The 18,946-nt window shown below is 32.0% G+C and overlaps 2 protein-coding genes across 2 annotated transcripts; one reads left to right on the forward strand and one right to left on the reverse strand.

The window, feature by feature from the left end:
• Window positions 1–1,027: 1,027 nt before the first annotated feature.
• LOC113873406 (lactoylglutathione lyase GLX1) lies at window positions 1,028–4,215 on the reverse strand. Its single transcript, XM_027511515.1, has 9 exons — window positions 4,121–4,215; window positions 3,512–3,643; window positions 3,299–3,423; window positions 3,108–3,172; window positions 2,807–3,019; window positions 2,121–2,168; window positions 1,900–2,007; window positions 1,642–1,794; window positions 1,028–1,299 (listed from the first exon to the last, which is right to left on the reverse strand). The coding sequence occupies exons 2-9, from the start codon at window positions 3,619–3,621 to the stop codon at window positions 1,258–1,260; spliced, it is 864 nt and encodes a 287-aa protein (XP_027367316.1). The 5' UTR covers window positions 3,622–3,643; window positions 4,121–4,215; the 3' UTR covers window positions 1,028–1,257.
• A 9,755-nt stretch (window positions 4,216–13,970) lies between these two features.
• LOC113847166 (5'-adenylylsulfate reductase 3, chloroplastic-like) lies at window positions 13,971–17,090 on the forward strand. Its single transcript, XM_027476084.1, has 5 exons — window positions 13,971–14,129; window positions 14,242–14,397; window positions 14,524–14,647; window positions 15,472–16,279; window positions 16,390–17,090. The coding sequence occupies exons 1-5, from the start codon at window positions 14,039–14,041 to the stop codon at window positions 16,618–16,620; spliced, it is 1,410 nt and encodes a 469-aa protein (XP_027331885.1). The 5' UTR covers window positions 13,971–14,038; the 3' UTR covers window positions 16,621–17,090.
• The last annotated feature ends 1,856 nt before the right edge of the window (window positions 17,091–18,946 follow it).

Below are 18,946 nucleotides of genomic sequence, written 5' to 3' on the forward strand. Positions count from 1 at the left end.
TACTATTTTTTATCCAATTCTTTTGAAAAAAAAATAATTTCTTATTAAAGGCAAAGATAGATAATAAAAATAAAACATTTTTTTATTCAAACAAACCCTAAATTTTAAATTTTCATATTTTTATATCTCAATAATTATAATAACTTTATTTTATAATAGAACGGGCACAAGACATCTGATTTGAATATAAAGAAGATTATTGAAACCCAAATTTTATTTTTAATGTTATGCATATTGTTTCATAATATTGCTTCCATGTCATTATTTTTTTAGGTGCAATATCATTATTTGTTCATATATTTATTTAGGATGATAATTTTTTAAACATACATTGCCATATTTAAATCAGACTGAATTGCTTCAGCATTATATTTAAAATAAAAATAGAATTTTATTTCCTTATAAGCATTCGGCATACCTATGAAAAATCATAAAATTAGCTGGAACAACCCTGCCAATTAATCCGGCTCAGTTATAATTTTTTTTTCAGTTTAATGTGTTTTGATGATTCGTTTAGCTTTTTCCTGCTGAGCTTAAAACAGTATTCAAACTATATTTGTCAAATGTTACTTATTCCGTTGCGTTCTTAAAAAAAAAAAAAATCAAAATAAAGATGCTGAATGTTTTAGTTTATTTTCTATATGATTTCAAAATATTATTAAAACAAATCATACACGTGTAATTGTAGCACAAAGCAAAAGTCATTTAAAATATTGAATTACAAAATAGAAGCAAAAATACTCAAGTACAATACTTTTAAACCTTTCTGATATTAATCAAAATTTAAATTTCATTTCAGTAATTGAGATAATAGTTGATATTAAAGGTTAGTATTGGTTTTTAAAGTGAAACTTCAATTTTTATTTTTGAATAATTATAAATCCTCTTACCTTTTGTTTTTATGTATCTACTTCATTACTAAATGAAAAAAGTATAAGTTTTATGTTTTTAAGTTAATAAATTCATACATTTTTTATTTGATAGTGGTAGAAATTTTATGGGACAAGCAAGCTAATGTGTGGCAAGGGAGTGTGGGATGTCACTTCAGATTGTCTAGAATCGCAAACAAGCACTTGATAAGGATAATGAGCAAATGGAAGTTTCAGCTGAGTCTCGAGTCAACTATAGCCACCACATCAGAGAAACCATACAGAAAGACTATTACACCGATAACCACATGCTGATCACTCATCAAGCCAGACAACTTATTCATACAATAGTATTAGGACTTCATACTTCATGAAAAGCCAGGACTCTTCACTCCAATTCCTTCAGAAAATCTTGATTGTCAACCAAGACCTACAAAATTCATACAAAAATCAATCATATCAGCTACCTACCATTGATGATGGCAGCGAATTTAACACAAAAATATGGCACATGTTCAAAATGCAGTGCACTTCATTTATTTACCTCAACTATGCTTCCATATGATGAAGCATAATTATCGAAACAGATACTAAATATTAAACATGAATGGATATTTATAAGTTGAGACATGAGATTAAGCAAGGTTCTGTTAAAACTATCTACTATTATTTCAGCTCATATGCATAATTCTATAGTAAAACAAATTGAAATTAAGTCACACCCTCATTCAATATAAATTTAAAGAAAAAGCAAAAATATAAAAAAACTCACAGTCTTCCATCCATCTGGATCTAAGAAAGAAGTGATCTTTGTGTTAATGCCAGGGAGCGGCCCTGGTTGCCGAGTAATCTTCCCTCCAAGCTCTTGTGTGACTATGTTGACTACCTCACCACTCTTGTATACATCATCTGTACCAATAGCGACCTGTTATATGCACCAAACAAATTTTATCATCAAGGAGTAAAGACGTGTTTTGTGTTAAGATAACAAAACAAGGCCGCTGGAAGGAAATAAAACCCATAAACTAACCTGTGCATAAGCATTTCCCTTGGTGTATTCCGTGACACCATAGTTATACGTCAGCTCCAACACAGTTGTCTCATGCTCCTCTGCATACCCAAGCATGGCTAAAGTGTACTGTAGAATATGAATCATAATTTAGGAAGATCATAAGCAAGTAATGGCACTGGCATGAAGTATGTCCTGGCCAGTAAGTGCATTCCTAAGATCAAGTTCAGGAGGAAACTCACCTTGTATTCCGGTCTATCAACCTTCTTTACCACCCTCAAACCCAAAGCCTGAATAAATATTATAAGATAAGCACAAAGCCTAAGTTAGTTAAACCCACATGATTCAAGATATAAAAAAGTCAAAGTGTATCAAATGCAGTGTCATGGTTTCTTGTGTCCGTCACAAGCAAAAGCTCACAGTTCTCAACCCAAACCAAATCCTCAATGCCACACAATATAGAAGTTATAATTCAGTCTTTTTGTTGTTGCTTGAACAAATAGTAAACCACAACAATGTAGTTGCTCTACTTCTAGCATTGAAAGTTTGAAACTAATCAATGAAACTGATTTCTCAAAATCCTCGTGCAAAATTTCCACTGTTTCGGCCCACATCCTAGAATTGTTTTGCTAGTTTCCTATTGGAGCATAATCAAGGCAGGAGATCATCAGATGGACTTCATTCTTTTGTTTTAATCTTAGGGAGGTGATACCAAGAAGTATAGCATCAAAATATCAGCAGAATGTAAAGCTTCTGCACCGAAATCAAATAGTAATAATGACAAATTTATAAAATTTAAGTTGACAGACAATAATATTTAAGCAACTGTACTATAAGTGAAGAACCTAAAACAGTCTTGAAAGAAATGAAAGTGGTTTAATCATATTAAAAGGCATGCTCATGAAAAAAAAATGACACGGGCTGTTACCTTTTCATAAAACTTAATTGAGCGCTCTAAATCACCAACGCGAAGCATTACTTGGCACAATGGCTCAGGGGTTGAAGCTCTTTGGATGAGCTCAAAAGAGTATCCATCAGGATCCTTGACAAAGGCTATAACAGAGGTCCCACCCTTAACTGGACCAGGCTCCCTAGTGATGTTTCCACCCTTAGCTCGGATGTCTTCAACCAGTTTGTAAACCTATGAGTGGAAGAGATGCACACGTAAATTTCAGTACAGAAGTGGCAAATAAATGGTCAAGTTTTTGTGAAGGTAGACTCTAGCTTACATCTGGAGTTGCAATAGCAAAATGTCCAAAGCCAGTTCCAATATCGTACGACGTCACCCCATAATCTGACCAAAAAATAACATGTGCATATAAGCCATGTCCAATTCAATCCTCAACACATAACAGATAGTAAGTAGAATACATGTAACAAGAAAAGCTAACATATAAATAAGAATCAAAGCGCAACATACTATATGTTAATTCCACAACAAAATGTGATTGTTCAGGTCCAAATCCAAGAAAAGCATTGGCATATTTCTCTTCAGGAACATCCCTTTTCCTCAAAAGCTTCATACCAAAACATTCAGTATAAAACCTGATATAACAGTAAAAAAAGCGTGAGCATCTTAACAGTAAACACACATCATGGTGCATTTCAACGACCCAAGTCAACAAAATCCTACTTAATGGTGCGATCAAGATCACCAACACGGTATACAGCATGCAGGAAGCGGCGCCTATCTTTCTTTGGCCACTCCAACAACTCAGCATTAGGTTGTGTAGCATCAGCCATATTCAATGTGATTGCAAATGCTCTGCAACGCCATCAACAAGCCGAATTTAACATGGCATAAAATTCATATCACACAAGTAATGACCAGAAAAAAAAAAGTCAACTCGTTAACATAAATTACATACATAGTTAACTGAGTAACAAACAAACTGACCATGTACCCTTCACAGGTTTGGAATTAAAAATAAGTTTATAACTCGTCATTTGCCAAATGAATTTAAAATAAAATCAGAATTGAGAATATCAAATCGGATTAATTAAAGTTTAGGGTAGAAACAAAAGGTTCCTTGACGATTTAACAAGATGCAAAGCGATGGAATAACAAGGGTATATGGCTTTCTTATCAGCAATGGTGTCTTTTAAATGGTAAACACACCTAGGAATCACAAAATCTCATGATGGAAAGCACCAATTGTAGATAAGTGTTTTTCACAAAATCAAAGAGGGAAAAAACCCATTTCCATTGAGAGAGAGAGAGAGAGAGGGAGAGGTATCTAACCAGTGAGAATAGCGAAGACTGGAAGAGAAAGAGCGACAAGCGAATACGATCTGAAACATAAAACAATAGAGGACGTGTTGCTTTATGGTAGCATTGAGGGTGAGTGAGTGTGGGAGTGATGATAAAATAACAAGCTGTCACTTAGGTTCTCTACGTGGCGACTGGTTATGAATTAGTGTATAGGGACGGAGTTGCCGGTATGGTGAAGAATTGATGTCAACTTAACATTGCCCAACTAACCTTTGATTTTTGGGTGCGTGTCTGGCTTGGTTTCGGGACACCTTATGCAAAAACTGTTTTATTTATTTCAATATTAGGTAAAATTAATACTAAATTATTAATACTAAACATAACTCAGATATATATATATATATATATATATATTCAATATAATTTTAATTATAAATTTTATATTCAGTGATTCCTATGGCATGGGAAATTAATTCTTAGCGTAAAATTAACAGGCCCTAATTATTTGACTTGAACGTAGCAAAGTATCCTGATATAAATGACTTTTTTTTTTTTTTTAATTTAGGATAAATGTATAAAACTATAAAGCGAACATACATATTTGATTTAAATAAACTACATGTCTACAAATAAACTTAAAAAATATTTCTTTGAAAGTCTGATGCACTATTAATATAAACAATGTACTATAAGATCATTCAATTACGTTGATAATGTAATAATTAATCCTATAACAATGTCATTTAAAAAAAAATGTAGAATCAAATTGATATCTTCTTAACTGTTTTTTTTTTACTTGCATTTATTATTGACAATTTACGCATAAGATAAAACTTACATTTCAATTAAAATTAAAAATTTATTTTAATAAAATATTTATATTTAATGTTATTATAAATCACTAAAATAAAACTCTAATTTTAACAGGAGAATAACACTAAAAATATCTATACTTTTGCATCTATATTTTGTCCTTACATATATGGTATAATAAATCTTTTTAGCTATATTATTCATTTGCTTAAGTAGTATTAATTTAGTGTTTTCACCCATGTTACATTATTTTCCAATTCCGATTGTCAATACTTTCCACGACCGACATGTAAAAGTATTTATTAAATTCATATATCAAAGAATTAACATGACTTGAAAATATTAGTTATTTACGATTTTGTTTAAATATCTATAATTAATACTATTTTTTTCTTTCCAAAACCAACACTTGCGTGAACCACTTAGCGATGATTTCAAAGCCAAACTCTTTTTTAACAGAGTAAGTTTGTTTTAACATTTAACATTATGTCACCAATGAATCTAAAGTAAAGCGAATAGAAATTGAAGTCACATCCTCACTCGATCTACAAGTGAAAGAAAACTTAACAGTAATTTCCATTCATCTGGATCTAATAAAGAAATGATTTTCCTGTTAAGGCCAGGAATTGGTCAAAGTTGCTAAATAGTCTTTCCTCCAAGTTATAGTATGACTTGGTTCACTACGAATTAATTTTATCATTAAGAAGTAAAGAGAAGAGAAAGAAACCAAAAGAGAAGAGAAGAAACCAACTTAGGCCTCCGCAATCCTAATAAATTATTCGACTGCTTTAGCCTATTTGACTTCAGTTGCTGTGCTTGTTTACCATGCAGCGTATAAATTACTTCGTTCAAATCATTTAACATTGATCTAAGAAATGCCTAACACCCTCTATAGTGAAGGGCTTCCGGTTGCTTTTTCTAGTAATTGTCAAAGCGATAACTGTTCTCAGAGAACTGTATTTTTATCTAAAAGATGATTCTTTATGTCTGGATGATCCTCAAAGCTAGTGTTTCCAGCTTGTTGCCACCAATGTGTTAACTGGGTATATGATTAGCATTAAATTGATCTATCGTTAATACTGTTTTGCCAAATTGTTCTATCACTATAGAGCATTATATGTTTAGGTTTGAGAATGTTTATATGATACTTTTAACAGAGATTGGTGCAGTGGACATTCTGGTCAAAGACGCTTGCTCTTGTTCTTGACTTCTTGTTTTTAGTCTTTCTGGTCTTGTTCTTGTTTTGTTGGTCTTACTCTTTATCTTGTGTTTTCTTTGGAGTTTTTCAAATATTAGAATGAAAATGTTCTAACTCCTAATTCACACTTTTCCTCGCCTCATTTGAAGCCGACTTAAAATTTTTTGGCGTTCTATTTGAGTCCTTCAGAGGGAGCAGGGTGGTGTGATCATACAGGGATAATTTCTTTTTTTTTTTGGTTAAACAGACACAAGGAAATTTTTGTTGCAATACAAAATTTGGGATAGTGTTATTAGCGAAAACAATAGATGTGAAAAGTAACCCAAAAACGCTAGGCCCAACTATGAATTCTAGGAGTCGTCAGCTGTCATCATATTCTAAAAACTTGGCCCAAAACGTTTCTATAAGCTGTTATTGTTTGACCAAAATAAATAATGTTCTTGATCACCAAAAACTAAAAATAAAGTGTTCTTGGTACTTTTTTTTGGTAAAAGGAGGAATAGAATTACAATTTGCATAAATTAATTATAAACTATCGGCATATTTGTTTACCAGGTTTTCAACGTGTAGTTGACCAAAAAAAGTTTTTTAATATGTTTAGAGACACTTAATAAAAGTTTATACAATTATTTTATTAAAAATTATAAAATATTAACACTATAAAATATAATTTTTAATAAATAACATTATTTATTAAATTTTTTATTGTATGTGACTCGTTAAAAAATCATCAATTTCTATTACTCATCTTTTTTAACTCGTGTAACTTATTTGGCACCATTAATTAACCTTTTTTTCTTTCAACAAAAGATGTAGTAAAAGTTAAGGCAGTCTCCAAATGTCCATTTCCAAATACCACTCGTTTGTGTCGGCGATTTTATAATCGAAACGGCTTTGGCGTCTTGTAAGAAACTCATGGCACCAATTTGCCCAATTATATTTCAATTTCAATAATAACCAAATAATTAAGGGTACGGTAAAACTAATGATAAACATGATTAACATGACCTGCAGTAGCAATTTGGAAATGAACTCGATAATTTGTTTACTATTCAAATTTAGTCAATTAAATGATTCATTAAGCTTATGAATTTAATTATTTTTAACGAGGAAATATGCACCTCTTTTAAAAGGAAGTTAATTAAAATCTTCTAATAATATTAATGATGAATTGTTATTGTTATATAACCAAAAATTATTAAATTTTTATAATAAAAATTAAAAAATTTAACCTCAACCTTTAAAACTTAATTTAAAAATTAATAATAGCAAAATTTATTTACAAAAAACTAAATTTAGTCTTCTTTGTAAGAAACAAATACTTAATTTATCAATATCAATAAACGTAATTATATGTGATAAAGGTATATTTTCTTCTAAAAATATTCACAATATTAAATAGTCAAATAAATGTATTAAATTAAATGAATAAATGCATTCATTCTAATAGATGAATGGTAAATAGTCCACTGACACAAATCTTACAGTATAAAAAAAATTAAACAATTAATGCATTTAAAAAGAAATTTTATTTTTATATTTAAAAATAAAAATATTAAACTGTATATTATAAATAGATCTAAAGGTAGTAACATTAACTACACTTTTATATTTTTAACATAATAAATATATTTTTAATAAAATTTTGTGTATTTATACTCAAACCTAAAAATTAAAATTTATTCAACTCTTAATTTAAAATTTATACTTATTATATATTTTAATTAATTTATAGAGAAAATATATTAAAATTAAACTCTTTTATATTTCAACTGAATAATATAAAAATTTTGTGTAATTATATTTCATTTGTCTGTTCATGTTTAAATAAAAGCTAGTATAAAGGTTTAAGGTGAAAAGCAATTTTTAGAACTACTGAAAATGGATCCTTCATTTTATCTAACATATTTGAAGTATTAAATTGATCTTCTTTATTGGCATGAATGTTGGTATGGTTGTACATTGGATTAATTGAGATGGAGGTACCTGACAGAATTATTGCGAATACACATGGGGTTCGCTTTGGTTTTAAATGAAGATTGGCTTGTTTAATTGTCGAGGATTGGGGAGCGAGGTGAAGCGAAAGAAGGTGTGTGAGATTGTTTGCTTTGAAGATCTAGAGTTTTTGGCAATTCAGGAAACAAAACTTGAGATATGTAATCGCAACTTATGTGCGCGTCTGCGAGGTTCTATAGATTTTGATTGGATTGTCTTACCATCCATTGGCAGAATTATTGTGATGGAGGTACCCGACAGAATTATTGCGAATACACATAGGGTTCGCTTTGATTTTAAATAAAGATTGGCTTGTTTAATTGTCGAGGATTGGGGAGCGAGGTGAAGCGAAAGAAGGTGTGTGAGATTGTTCGCTTTGAAGATCTAGAGTTTTTGGCAATTCAGGAAACAAAACTTGAGATATGTAATCGCAACTTATGTGCGCGTCTGCGAGGTTCTATAGATTTTGATTGGATTTCCTTACCATCCATTGGCAGAAACGGATGTATGCTTTCACTTTGGGATACATCCAAAGGTAAAATATTTTTCTCCTTTTCTAGTACTGGATTCCTAGGTGTTTACTTGCAAGTATTGGCTACTAGAAACCTATGTGTTGTGGTGAATGTCTATGCGTCTTGTAGATTAAGTGAGAAGAGAAAGTTATGGGATGATTTGATCATGACAAGAAAGGGTTTTGGCAAATTTATGTGGTGTATATTGAGTGACTTCAATGTTGTGAGATAAGTGAACGAGAGGAAGGGTTGTCAAGCAGACCATGGTATCTCTGAAATGGATGACTTCAATTCTTTCATTCAGGAAATGGAGCTTGTGGATCTTCCACTTGTGGGTAAGAAATTTACACGGATAAGGGGGGATGCTTCTATGATGAGCAGGTTGGATAGAGTCCTTGTTTCTAGTTCTTAGATTGATTATTAGGGAGATAATTTTATTCATGTTCTGAGCAGAGATGTGTCTGATCATTGTCCCATTATTCTAAAGCACAAAGTAGTTAACTGGGGTTCAAAGTCATTTCGATTTAACAATTGTTAGCTGACTCATAAGGGAGTTGTGGAGGTGGTGGAGGAAGTGTGGCAAAGAGATATTACTCTTCCATAGGCTGCCCAGAGAGCTAGCCAGAGGTTGAGAAATGTTAAGATTGCATTAAAAAATAGAATATTGAGGTGTTTGAAAATGTTGATAAGGTGATTTCTGATTTAACAACAGAGTTGAGTTTGATTGATGATAACAATTCTGTGAGGAAACTTTCTGACGTGAAGAATGAGCATCAACAGATATTGGTTGGTGATATTTGGAAGGCTAAGAAGAATAAGGAGAGTCTCATAGTTCAAAAAGCTCGGGTGCGATGGGGGAAGGAGGACAATTTAAATATAAAGTTCTTTCATTTATGTGTTAACGGGAGAAGGAGACGAAATAAAATACATGCGCTTCAAATAAGGGAGAGATGTGTTGAAGAGGTTGACGATATTAAAGCAGGTGCGATATCTTATTTTGCATATCATTTTAGTAGTAGAGGTTGATTTCAACCTACTATTGATATTAATGATTTACCGAGAGTCTCTATTCTACATAATGAAGGATTTGTTAATGCTTTTTTGGAGGAGGAAGTGGAGAGGATGATTTAGAGTGAGGGGAATAAAAGTCTGGGGCTTGATGGTTTTAATTTTGTGTTCCTTAAGAGGTTTTGGGGAGTAATCAATGGAGAAGTGATGAGTATGCTTGCTGAATTTTTTAGAAATGAAAAATTGCCTAAATCTTTGTTATCCTACTTTGTAGCACTTAGTGCCAAAAGTATCTTGCTCACAATAGGTCACTGATTTTTGACCTATCTCATTGCTCGGTTGTCTTTATAAGATTGTTTTCAAGCTTTTGACAAATAGGTTAAAAGGGGTTCTAGATTCAATAATCTCAGAACAATAATAAGCCTTTATCCCAAAAAGGAACATGTTAGATAGTGTACTTGTAGTTGATGAAGCAGTAGATTATGTGCGGAGGCATAACAAGAGGTGTTTTATGTTAAAACTTGATTATGAAAAGACTTATGATTCAGTAGAGTGAAAGTATCTTCTGTTTATGTTACGTAGCTTTGGATTTTAAAAAAAAATGGGTCAGTTGGATGAAAGCTTGTGTGTGTGGGAGTAGTCTGTCAGCTTTGATTAATGGTTGTCCTACATTGGAGGTTCATATTAGGCGGGGCCTAAAACAGGAGATCCTCTTGCCCCTTTTCTTTTTCTTGTGGCAACAGAGGGGTTAGAAGTCCTTATGCGGAAAGCAGTAGAATGTAGGTTGTTCTCTGGTGTGAAGATTGAGGTTGAGGGACTAGATATTTCTTTGTTACAATTTGTGGATGACACATTGATTATAAGAGAGGTTTCGGTTCAGAACTTGTGGACTTTGAAAGAAGTATTGTGTAGCTTTGAGTTAATTTCAGGTATGAAAATTAACTTTCATAAAAGCTGTATATTGGGGATTAACATTGGCGATGACTTTGAAAACTTGGCTGCAGAGTTCCTACAATGTAAGATTGGTAGCTTGTCATTAAAGTATCTTGGGTTATAGTTAGGTGTTAACCCAAGGAAGCCTAGTGCATGGAAGGATGTATTAGAGGCTCTTAAAAATAGGTTGACGTCATGGAAGCATAGGTACTTATCGATTAGAGGCAGGGTAACTTTGATTAATGCCGTTCTTAGTTCTATGTCATTACACTTGTTATCCTTTTTTAAGGCACCGAAGTTGGTGATAAAGGAGATTGTCATTATCTAACAAATTTTTTTTTATGGAAGGGTGTTAAAGATAGATCCAAAATCTCCTAGGTGAAATGAGAAACGGTTTGTAGACTACGAAAGAATTGTGGCTTGGGCATTAGGAATGTGCATTGGTTTAATTGGACGCTTCTTGGTAAATGATTGTGGTGAAGTGTTAATTGTTTTAGTTTATTGTGGGTGCAAGTGTTGAAAGCTAGATATGGTAGACTAGCTTCTGCTATTCAGCGTCCACTAGTCCACAACATATGTTCTTTGTGGTGACGTGATTTGCTGGAGGTTATTAATCAAGGAAATTTATGGTTAGATGAGAAGTTGGATAGGAATATGGGTTCAGGTTTGCACACTCTTTTTTAGAAAGATAAGTGGGTAGGTGAAGTGCGATTGTGTGAGATATTTCTACGATTGTTTGCGGTGACGAGGAATGTTGAATCTTATGTATTGAAAAATAGTTTTCACGATGACACTAGGTAGGTTTAGGATGTTAGTTGGCGAAGAAAACTCTTTCAACATGAGATTTCAAGCTTTAATCTTTTGTTAGAGCTTGTCACTAGAGTTTCTATCAAAGTCCAACAAGAAGATAAATAGGTATGGAAGGCAGATTTTTCAGGTTGTTATTTAATGCAATTTGCGTATTCATGATTATTTGAACTTTTTGGTAATCCTAATAGTATAGATCAATGTACGGTAGACGCCTTGCAAAAGTTATAGAGAGGGAAGGTCCCTCTTAAGTGTCTAATATTTTCTTGGCAATTGTTGTTGAATGCACTTCCTTGTAAAAGTTTACTGATTGATCGTTGTGTTCAAATTGATGATATAACTTGTTGCTTTTGTCATGATTTGGAGGAACTTTTAACTCATTTGTTTTTAACGTGCTCAGTTTCATCTCAAATCTAGTATGTTATGGCACGTTGGCTTAGATTTTCACTGATTTTATCTTCAGATTTATCAACTCACTTGCTTTCTTAGGTTGGTATTGGTTGCAGTAAAAGAGAAGAGATGTGTTTATTAATTGTTTGGATAAATACAATGTAGTCTTTGTGGTTATATAGAAATAGAATAGTATTTTTTAATAGTGTTTTAGATGAGAAAGAAGTTATAGATTTTATTATTCTGAAGTCTTAGAAATTACTATTACTTAGTAGTAAGGAAGAAACTATTTTGTTAACAGATTAGTATCTGAACCTATAAAATTACTTTCATCTTAACTTTATATAAGTATGTTTTTATTTTTTGAATAAATATTAATTTTTTTCTTTATATATATATATATATATATATATATATATATATGAGTTTTGAGTTCTTCTTAAATTTTTTTTAATAATATATATTTTACTTAAAAAAATAATCTTTTATTAATATTGAATTGATCTTTTGTGGACGAAAAGTATGACGATTATAAAATATTAAGCTATATAATCATATTCAAAATATTTATAAAAATCATATAAACAACATCTTTCTTTTTTTTCGTTTGCAAGAGATTCGAATTACATACGAAGCTTGAGAGGTAGCAGTTGGAGGTAGTGCACGTTTGAAAATAACATAAAACAAGGAAAACTACTTTCCTAAATGAATTATGGTACGGATGTAATGAGATATTTATTATTTGGAAAGGAAGAAGCAACATAGAATTGTCTTGTTTAAATAAAATATAAGTGGTGTGGTGTGGCGCGTATGGCCACGCGTTGGATGGGTCCCACCGCATGAATATAAATCCTTTCGGATCCCCAAGGGTTAGTTTTTGGAAGCTGTTCCAGTCAATTGTTCACCCACGTCCACTAGTTTTCTTTTTCATTTTAAATTTAGATATAATAGTGTACATAAACATAATATAATATACTTTAAATGGATGAATTATATATCCATCCATAAAAAATAATTAATAAATAAATTTTTATTGAGTAAATTATAAATAAATTGATTTTTAAAATTTATTTATTCAACTCATTTGACACCGTTACTACTGTGCATAAACTCACGAAAAGTTATGGCTCATTTGAATTTGTTTTAAACATATTATAAATCATTGACTACTCTATTTATCAGTTCAATTACTAAATATTATCTTTGCACCTTTTTGGCTGCACAGGGCATTATATTCCGCGAACCTTCGTACCAACCTCAACACTTGAACAAACGATTCATTGAAATTGTTAAATATGTAATAAAGAGCAAAATGGCATCTTCAGATCATGGATTCTTTGTTGGTTCGTGAAACTTACCTCTCATAATTTTGCAAGTTGGTTACTTCCTTTGCTTTGCAGCCTCATGTTGATTGGTATCTTTTTCATAGCTAGCCGGTGGCTTGAATCCATCGTGCGCAAAATTCAATTACTGCCAATCACAATTTATTTATTTTTATAAAAAGGTACTGCACTAAAAAAATTAAGTTGGTGATCAGAAAATAATGAAATACAAGGGCGGTGGGGAATCCATGAACAGGGACCAAATTGGAATAAATAGGGATAGGGGCACCGAAGGCAAAATAATGGTAAAAAAGGGGAATAATACAAAAGAAAATCGGAAGGGGACATAAATATGCATGTATTCGATATATATGGTGCGGATAAATGATACAAAAAAGTTTTTTTAATCATATTTTCAGTGTAAATTTCGGAAACTATTTTAATTAATAAAATTTATATATTTTTTATAACATTTTTCAAACTTTTAATTTATTTAATCCTAAACACTTTTTATTAATATTAGCTGTAAGTAACATGTAATCTTGAACTAGCTGTAAGTAGCAATGTGAATCGATAGGCATAATAGTGCTTGTCAAAATTTTTAAAATAATAATTATAATTTCTAATAATACCAAAATTAGGCAACTAATAACGTTACATTTTGTATATTATAAAAAAAAGAGAATAAAAAAGAAAGAAGGGAATACTGAAAAGAAGAATCTGGGAAGATGATGAAAATTTAGAAGTGACATCTAAGTCTAAGTTGGCCGCGCAACCGAATAGAAGCCACGCGCCACTGGTTCCATTCCACCCAATAGGTTTGAGCCACGTAAGCATAACGAAGAGAGCTTGAATTGCGTCCAGGTTCAATTGTAGTTCTCTTTATATTGTAACCTTCTTTCTCTCTGTTGTTCCTTAGAAAAATCAACAGGTTCTACACTTGAATTTCTTAGCTTAGATTCATTCTCCAATGGCTCTCGCCGTTACTACCACTTCTTCGTCTTCTGCAGCAACATCATGTTCCTTCTTCTCGCGTCTCGGATCTTCGTCGGAGACAAAAGGTGCCGATCCCTTTCCTCATTTCAAATTTCCTTATCTGAATTTTCCGCTCTTTTTGAGGCGAGATTTCTCATGTGTTAGGGTTTCATTAATCCGTGCATTTTCTGTTTTCAGCTCCACAAATTGGTTCGTTTCGGATTTCGGAGAGACCTCATGTTTCGTCTGTTGTTGTTAATTTAACTCAAAGGCTATCATCCGTGAGGCCACTGAACGCGGAACCTCAACGCAAGGATTCTGTTGTTCCTCGTGCAACAACTATCGTTGCTCCTGGTATGTTTCCCGTGTTCTGTTATCAATACATTCCCTTATTATTGGGGGGGGGGGATTCTTCTTTTTTATCCTTTAATTGGATGCAATTGAAGCGTGTTATGATGTGCGATAATGCTGGATTTGCAGAGGTTACCGAGAAGGAGGAGGAAGATTATGGGCAATTGGCGAAAGACCTTGAAAATGCTTCTCCTCTCGAAATAATTGATAGGGCCCTGGAAAATTTCGGCAACGACATCGCTATTGCCTTCAGGTAGATTCTTAACATACATTAAGGTTTTGTTGCATGTTGCATTCCTATGTTGCATAGGAACTGGCAAGATACGACATGAAAATATTATAATTATTTAAAAACTAATATAAAGGTAGGACAAAATTTTAGGTTTAACTTCTTGGAAAATATATTAAAATTATAAGTACAATTAAATTTAAATAAAATATTAGATTTAAGTTATGATAATAATACTTTTATGGAAAATGCTGACCTTCCTTATAATTAAATGCAGTATTTTTTTAGAAGAAAAATATAAAAATTAATATTTTTTATGTTTTTTCATAAAAAATAATTTTAGATTATTAAACTCAGCTCACTAACGATGTTAATATAACCTTTATTATCTATTGGAAAAGAGATTTAAAGATAATGCAATTTTAAGCTTTAATATTGAGGCAGCCCGATAATCGACATAACGGGTGTTAGGTACGGGTACGACGTAGATGTGTTACCAATTTTGAAGTATAATTTTGAAGTATTGGTATCATAGTTCCTTTTGAATTACACCTTCAAGAATTGGTTTTTGGGCCGAATTATTGGTGAGGGAGCATATGACCGATAAAAGAGTTGTTGCTTTTTTGTTAGGTTGTGAGCTCATTTGTTCTGCTGGGTTGTGTGCTCGTTCATTAAGACGCTAAATTGCAAATTATATTTCAAAAGTTGCAGCTAGAATTTTGTAGCTTGCAAAGAAGCACAAACTATCTTTGTGACTCTTACTGACGCTAAATAGCAAATTATAGTAGGTACTTGTAACTGCGTTATCTCTGGATTTGGATTTTAATGAGTATCTTTTGACTTTGCAGTGGTGCTGAAGATGTTGCTTTAATTGAGTATGCACATTTGACTGGTCGACCCTACAGGGTGTTCAGTCTGGACACTGGGAGACTGAATCCAGAAACTTACAAGTTTTTTGACGCAGTTGAGAAGCATTATGGAATTCACATTGAATACATGTTCCCTGATTCAGTTGAGGTTCAGGCATTAGTTAGAACTAAGGGCCTCTTCTCATTTTACGAGGATGGGCATCAAGAATGCTGCCGAGTAAGGAAGGTGAGGCCTTTAAGGAGAGCCCTTAAGGGTCTGAGAGCATGGATAACTGGACAGAGAAAAGATCAGTCACCTGGTACTAGGTCTGAAATACCCGTTGTCCAGGTTGATCCAGTTTTTGAGGGAATGAATGGTGGAATTGGTAGCCTGGTAAAGTGGAACCCTGTTGCAAATGTGAACGGGCTTGACATATGGAACTTCCTTAGGACCATGAATGTACCTGTTAATTCATTGCATTCCCAAGGGTACGTTTCCATTGGCTGTGAACCATGCACAAGGCCGGTTTTACCTGGACAGCATGAAAGAGAAGGAAGATGGTGGTGGGAGGATGCCAAAGCTAAGGAGTGTGGTCTTCACAAAGGTAATATAAAACAGGAGGATGCTGCCCAGCTTAATGGAAACGGAACAGTCCATACAAATGGCTCTGCCATTGTCACTGACATTTTCAACTCCCAGAATGTGGTCAGTTTGAGCAGGACGGGAATTGAGAATTTGGCAAAATTGGAGGACCGAAAAGAACCATGGCTTGTCGTGCTCTATGCACCATGGTGCCGCTTCTGTCAGGTAAAATAGAATTCCCGGATCTTCGGTATTCTGATAAGGTTATCTAACTAAATTTCATTTGGTTTGAAAATTTCATTCTCTAATAAGATGTTTATTGTGAATTCTAACAGGCTATGGAGGAATCATATGTTGATTTGGCAGAGAAGTTAGCAGGGTCAGGAGTGAAGGTTGGGAAATTCAGAGCTGATGGAGATCAGAAAGAATATGCAAAGAGTGAACTGGAGCTGGGAAGCTTCCCCACAATACTTCTCTTCCCTAAACACTCTTCTCGCCCAATTAAGTATCCTTCGGAAAAGAGAGAGGTCGATTCATTGATGGCATTCGTGAATGCCTTGCGGTGATGGTCAACTGAGCATTTTGCTCAATGATCCGTCGTATAATATCGGCAATAAAATAATTCAGATTTTGGCAATTCACTGAAAGTGGGAATGGCAGTTTTGACAGCAAAACGAAGATTCTCAGCTTGTAGTATCATTGTATATTTTTAGATGACCTTCTTCACAAGTATAATTGTACTAGTCATTCTGTGAGGAGGATTTGATTTTCTGTATTGTTAGATGGGTAGATTTGTGGCTGGATTATGAGGTCTCTTCACTATCAGATTACAGTTTCTTAGATTTACCAAATTTCCATGACCGATCGAATACCAAATAACTGCCTTTCAGGGCTGCATGCAGTTCAGCATATGTCCTTCGATAAATAATATCCATATTGATTATGTTTTCGATGGATTGGTTTTGTTAAAATTTCTAGCCAACTGGAACTAGGACCAATTTGGCTTTGATCGTTGGTATCATATGTTTCTTCCCTGCATCGACAATGTTATTGCGTGTGTCCAGTAAGTATCCTTACAATGGTACTTTTTTAAGTTTAGGTAAATGTTAACAATACTAATATTAATTAGAGGGGAAAATACTTAAAATTTTAGTATATAATTAATTTAAATTAACAAGTGAACAATTAAAAATAGTTTAGATTTAGGAGGAAAAAAGGCATAAGTTATAAACTGGAATTATTTTAAAAGAGCAAGTAACTGAAACTTGAGGAAAATATTAACATAAAAAGGAAATTTCAACAGTAATTATTTATATTTTTTAATTAAAAGGCAAGATTTATATTTCGTCGGAATGAAATAAAATGTGGAGAAAAAAGAGAAGAAGTGGGATAGAATATAAATTACATAAGAAAAATGTGTTTGAATATATAAAATTTAAGAGAAAAAAAATAGACAAAAAATATAACGAATGAATAAAAAAAGTAAAAATAAATCATTTGAGCATATAATAATAATAATGAATTTAAATTTTATGTACTATTAATATAAAATTTTTACGGTATATATTAATAGTACATCAAGTCAGTAACTATTTTCCTGTTTTTTTATTTTATTTTTCTGAAAGAGAAGAATAGATAAAAGGGCATGTTTAAGTATACAATTAAACACCATTTTAATATGCTTTTGTCAAATAAAAGTACTTTCAGATTCACGAGTAGCGAAAATGGAAATAACAGTGGAAGGAACAACTGCCAACGATAGGAGACAAAAGGGGTTGTCAACAATATATACAAAATAAATAAGGTTTGTAGGTCTGGAGGATTGAAATTGAAGAATCAAAATTGATTTTGGTTAGGGTAGTAGACATAACAATAATTATGAAAAAAAAGGAATGAAGGGATTCGATTATTATCGGATATCTTCTTAAGATGTTTGAATTGAACACATTGGTAGTTGAAGTAAACACACACACACATACACACGTTGTGTTGGTATAAAATGGACGTGAACTAATCCAACAAATCAAAGCAATTCGATTTCTTTGTGTCGGTTTGGTTTGATCGGAATCACGTGTAACCTGAACTTGTATCCACCCCCTCTAGAATTTTTTATTATTATTTAAATATGCTCTTATCTCTGCCTGTTTTTTAAAATTATTTGCTATTTATAAGTCACAACTTAGTTCGAATCAAACTTTAAATCAAATCCAATTTAATTGGATTAAAAGTAATTTAGATTGGATGAATTGGTTTTTTTATATTTTTTAATTTAATTAGAAGGCAATAAATAAATTATTTTATTATATCCTCTACCATATTGTTAATCAAAACTTATTTTTATAGAAAGGATAATATATAATGACAATAACATAAAAATATTTAAATTAATAAACTTATAAATACATTAGAATAATAAGATACATCTATATAAAAAAAAAACTAAAAATATAACTTTAATAATAAAATTATGAACATCGTTGATATTTATGGGAAATAAAAAGTATGACAAAATTTAGAGTGACTCTTATATTTTTCCTTTCATTATTAAGATATCTTTTTCAAAAGCTTTTAAACTTTATAATTATTGATTAAAATTGGATGGTTTAAAATAAAATATATAAAACCCGTGATATAAGTTACATTTATAAAAATATAAATTAATAATTTTATGTATATATTCTTGTTCCTTCTTCGTTGTCTTTCTCATTTTCTTCTTTTTTTATTCTCATTTTGTTCATACGACATGGATTTGCTCATTCTTTACTTCCACTAATGACTACGCAGTTGAGCATTATCAAAGATTCAGAAATAACATAATTCTTTACACAAAAAAAATGTTAAAATTTTAGAATTTAATTTTTTCAAATCTCCTTTAAGTATTTGGAATGAATA

This window comes from Abrus precatorius, unplaced genomic scaffold (genome assembly GCF_003935025.1).
Source record: "Abrus precatorius isolate BTA unplaced genomic scaffold, Abrus_2018 Scaffold10, whole genome shotgun sequence".
Lineage (NCBI taxonomy): Eukaryota > Viridiplantae > Streptophyta > Magnoliopsida > Fabales > Fabaceae > Abrus > Abrus precatorius.

What these genes read in the sequence shown, in the direction of transcription:
- LOC113847166 (XM_027476084.1), top strand. Translation starts at nt 14,039, where the DNA reads ATGGCTCTCGCCGTTACTACCACTTCTTCGTCTTCTGCAGCAACATCA. An exon ending in GACATCGCTATTGCCTTCAG is followed by an intron (nt 14,648 to 15,471) that starts GTAGATTCTTAA and finishes TTGACTTTGCAG; the next exon opens with TGGTGCTGAAGATGTTGCTT. An exon ending in CATGGTGCCGCTTCTGTCAG is followed by an intron (nt 16,280 to 16,389) that starts GTAAAATAGAAT and finishes GAATTCTAACAG; the next exon opens with GCTATGGAGGAATCATATGT.
- LOC113873406 (XM_027511515.1), bottom strand. Translation starts at nt 3,621, where the DNA reads ATGGCTGATGCTACACAACCTAATGCTGAGTTGTTGGAGTGGCCAAAG. An exon ending in TGTTGTGGAATTAACATATA is followed by an intron (nt 3,173 to 3,298) that starts GTATGTTGCGCT and finishes TTTTTTGGTCAG; the next exon opens with ATTATGGGGTGACGTCGTAC. An exon ending in AGGGAAATGCTTATGCACAG is followed by an intron (nt 1,795 to 1,899) that starts GTTAGTTTATGG and finishes TGCATATAACAG; the next exon opens with GTCGCTATTGGTACAGATGA.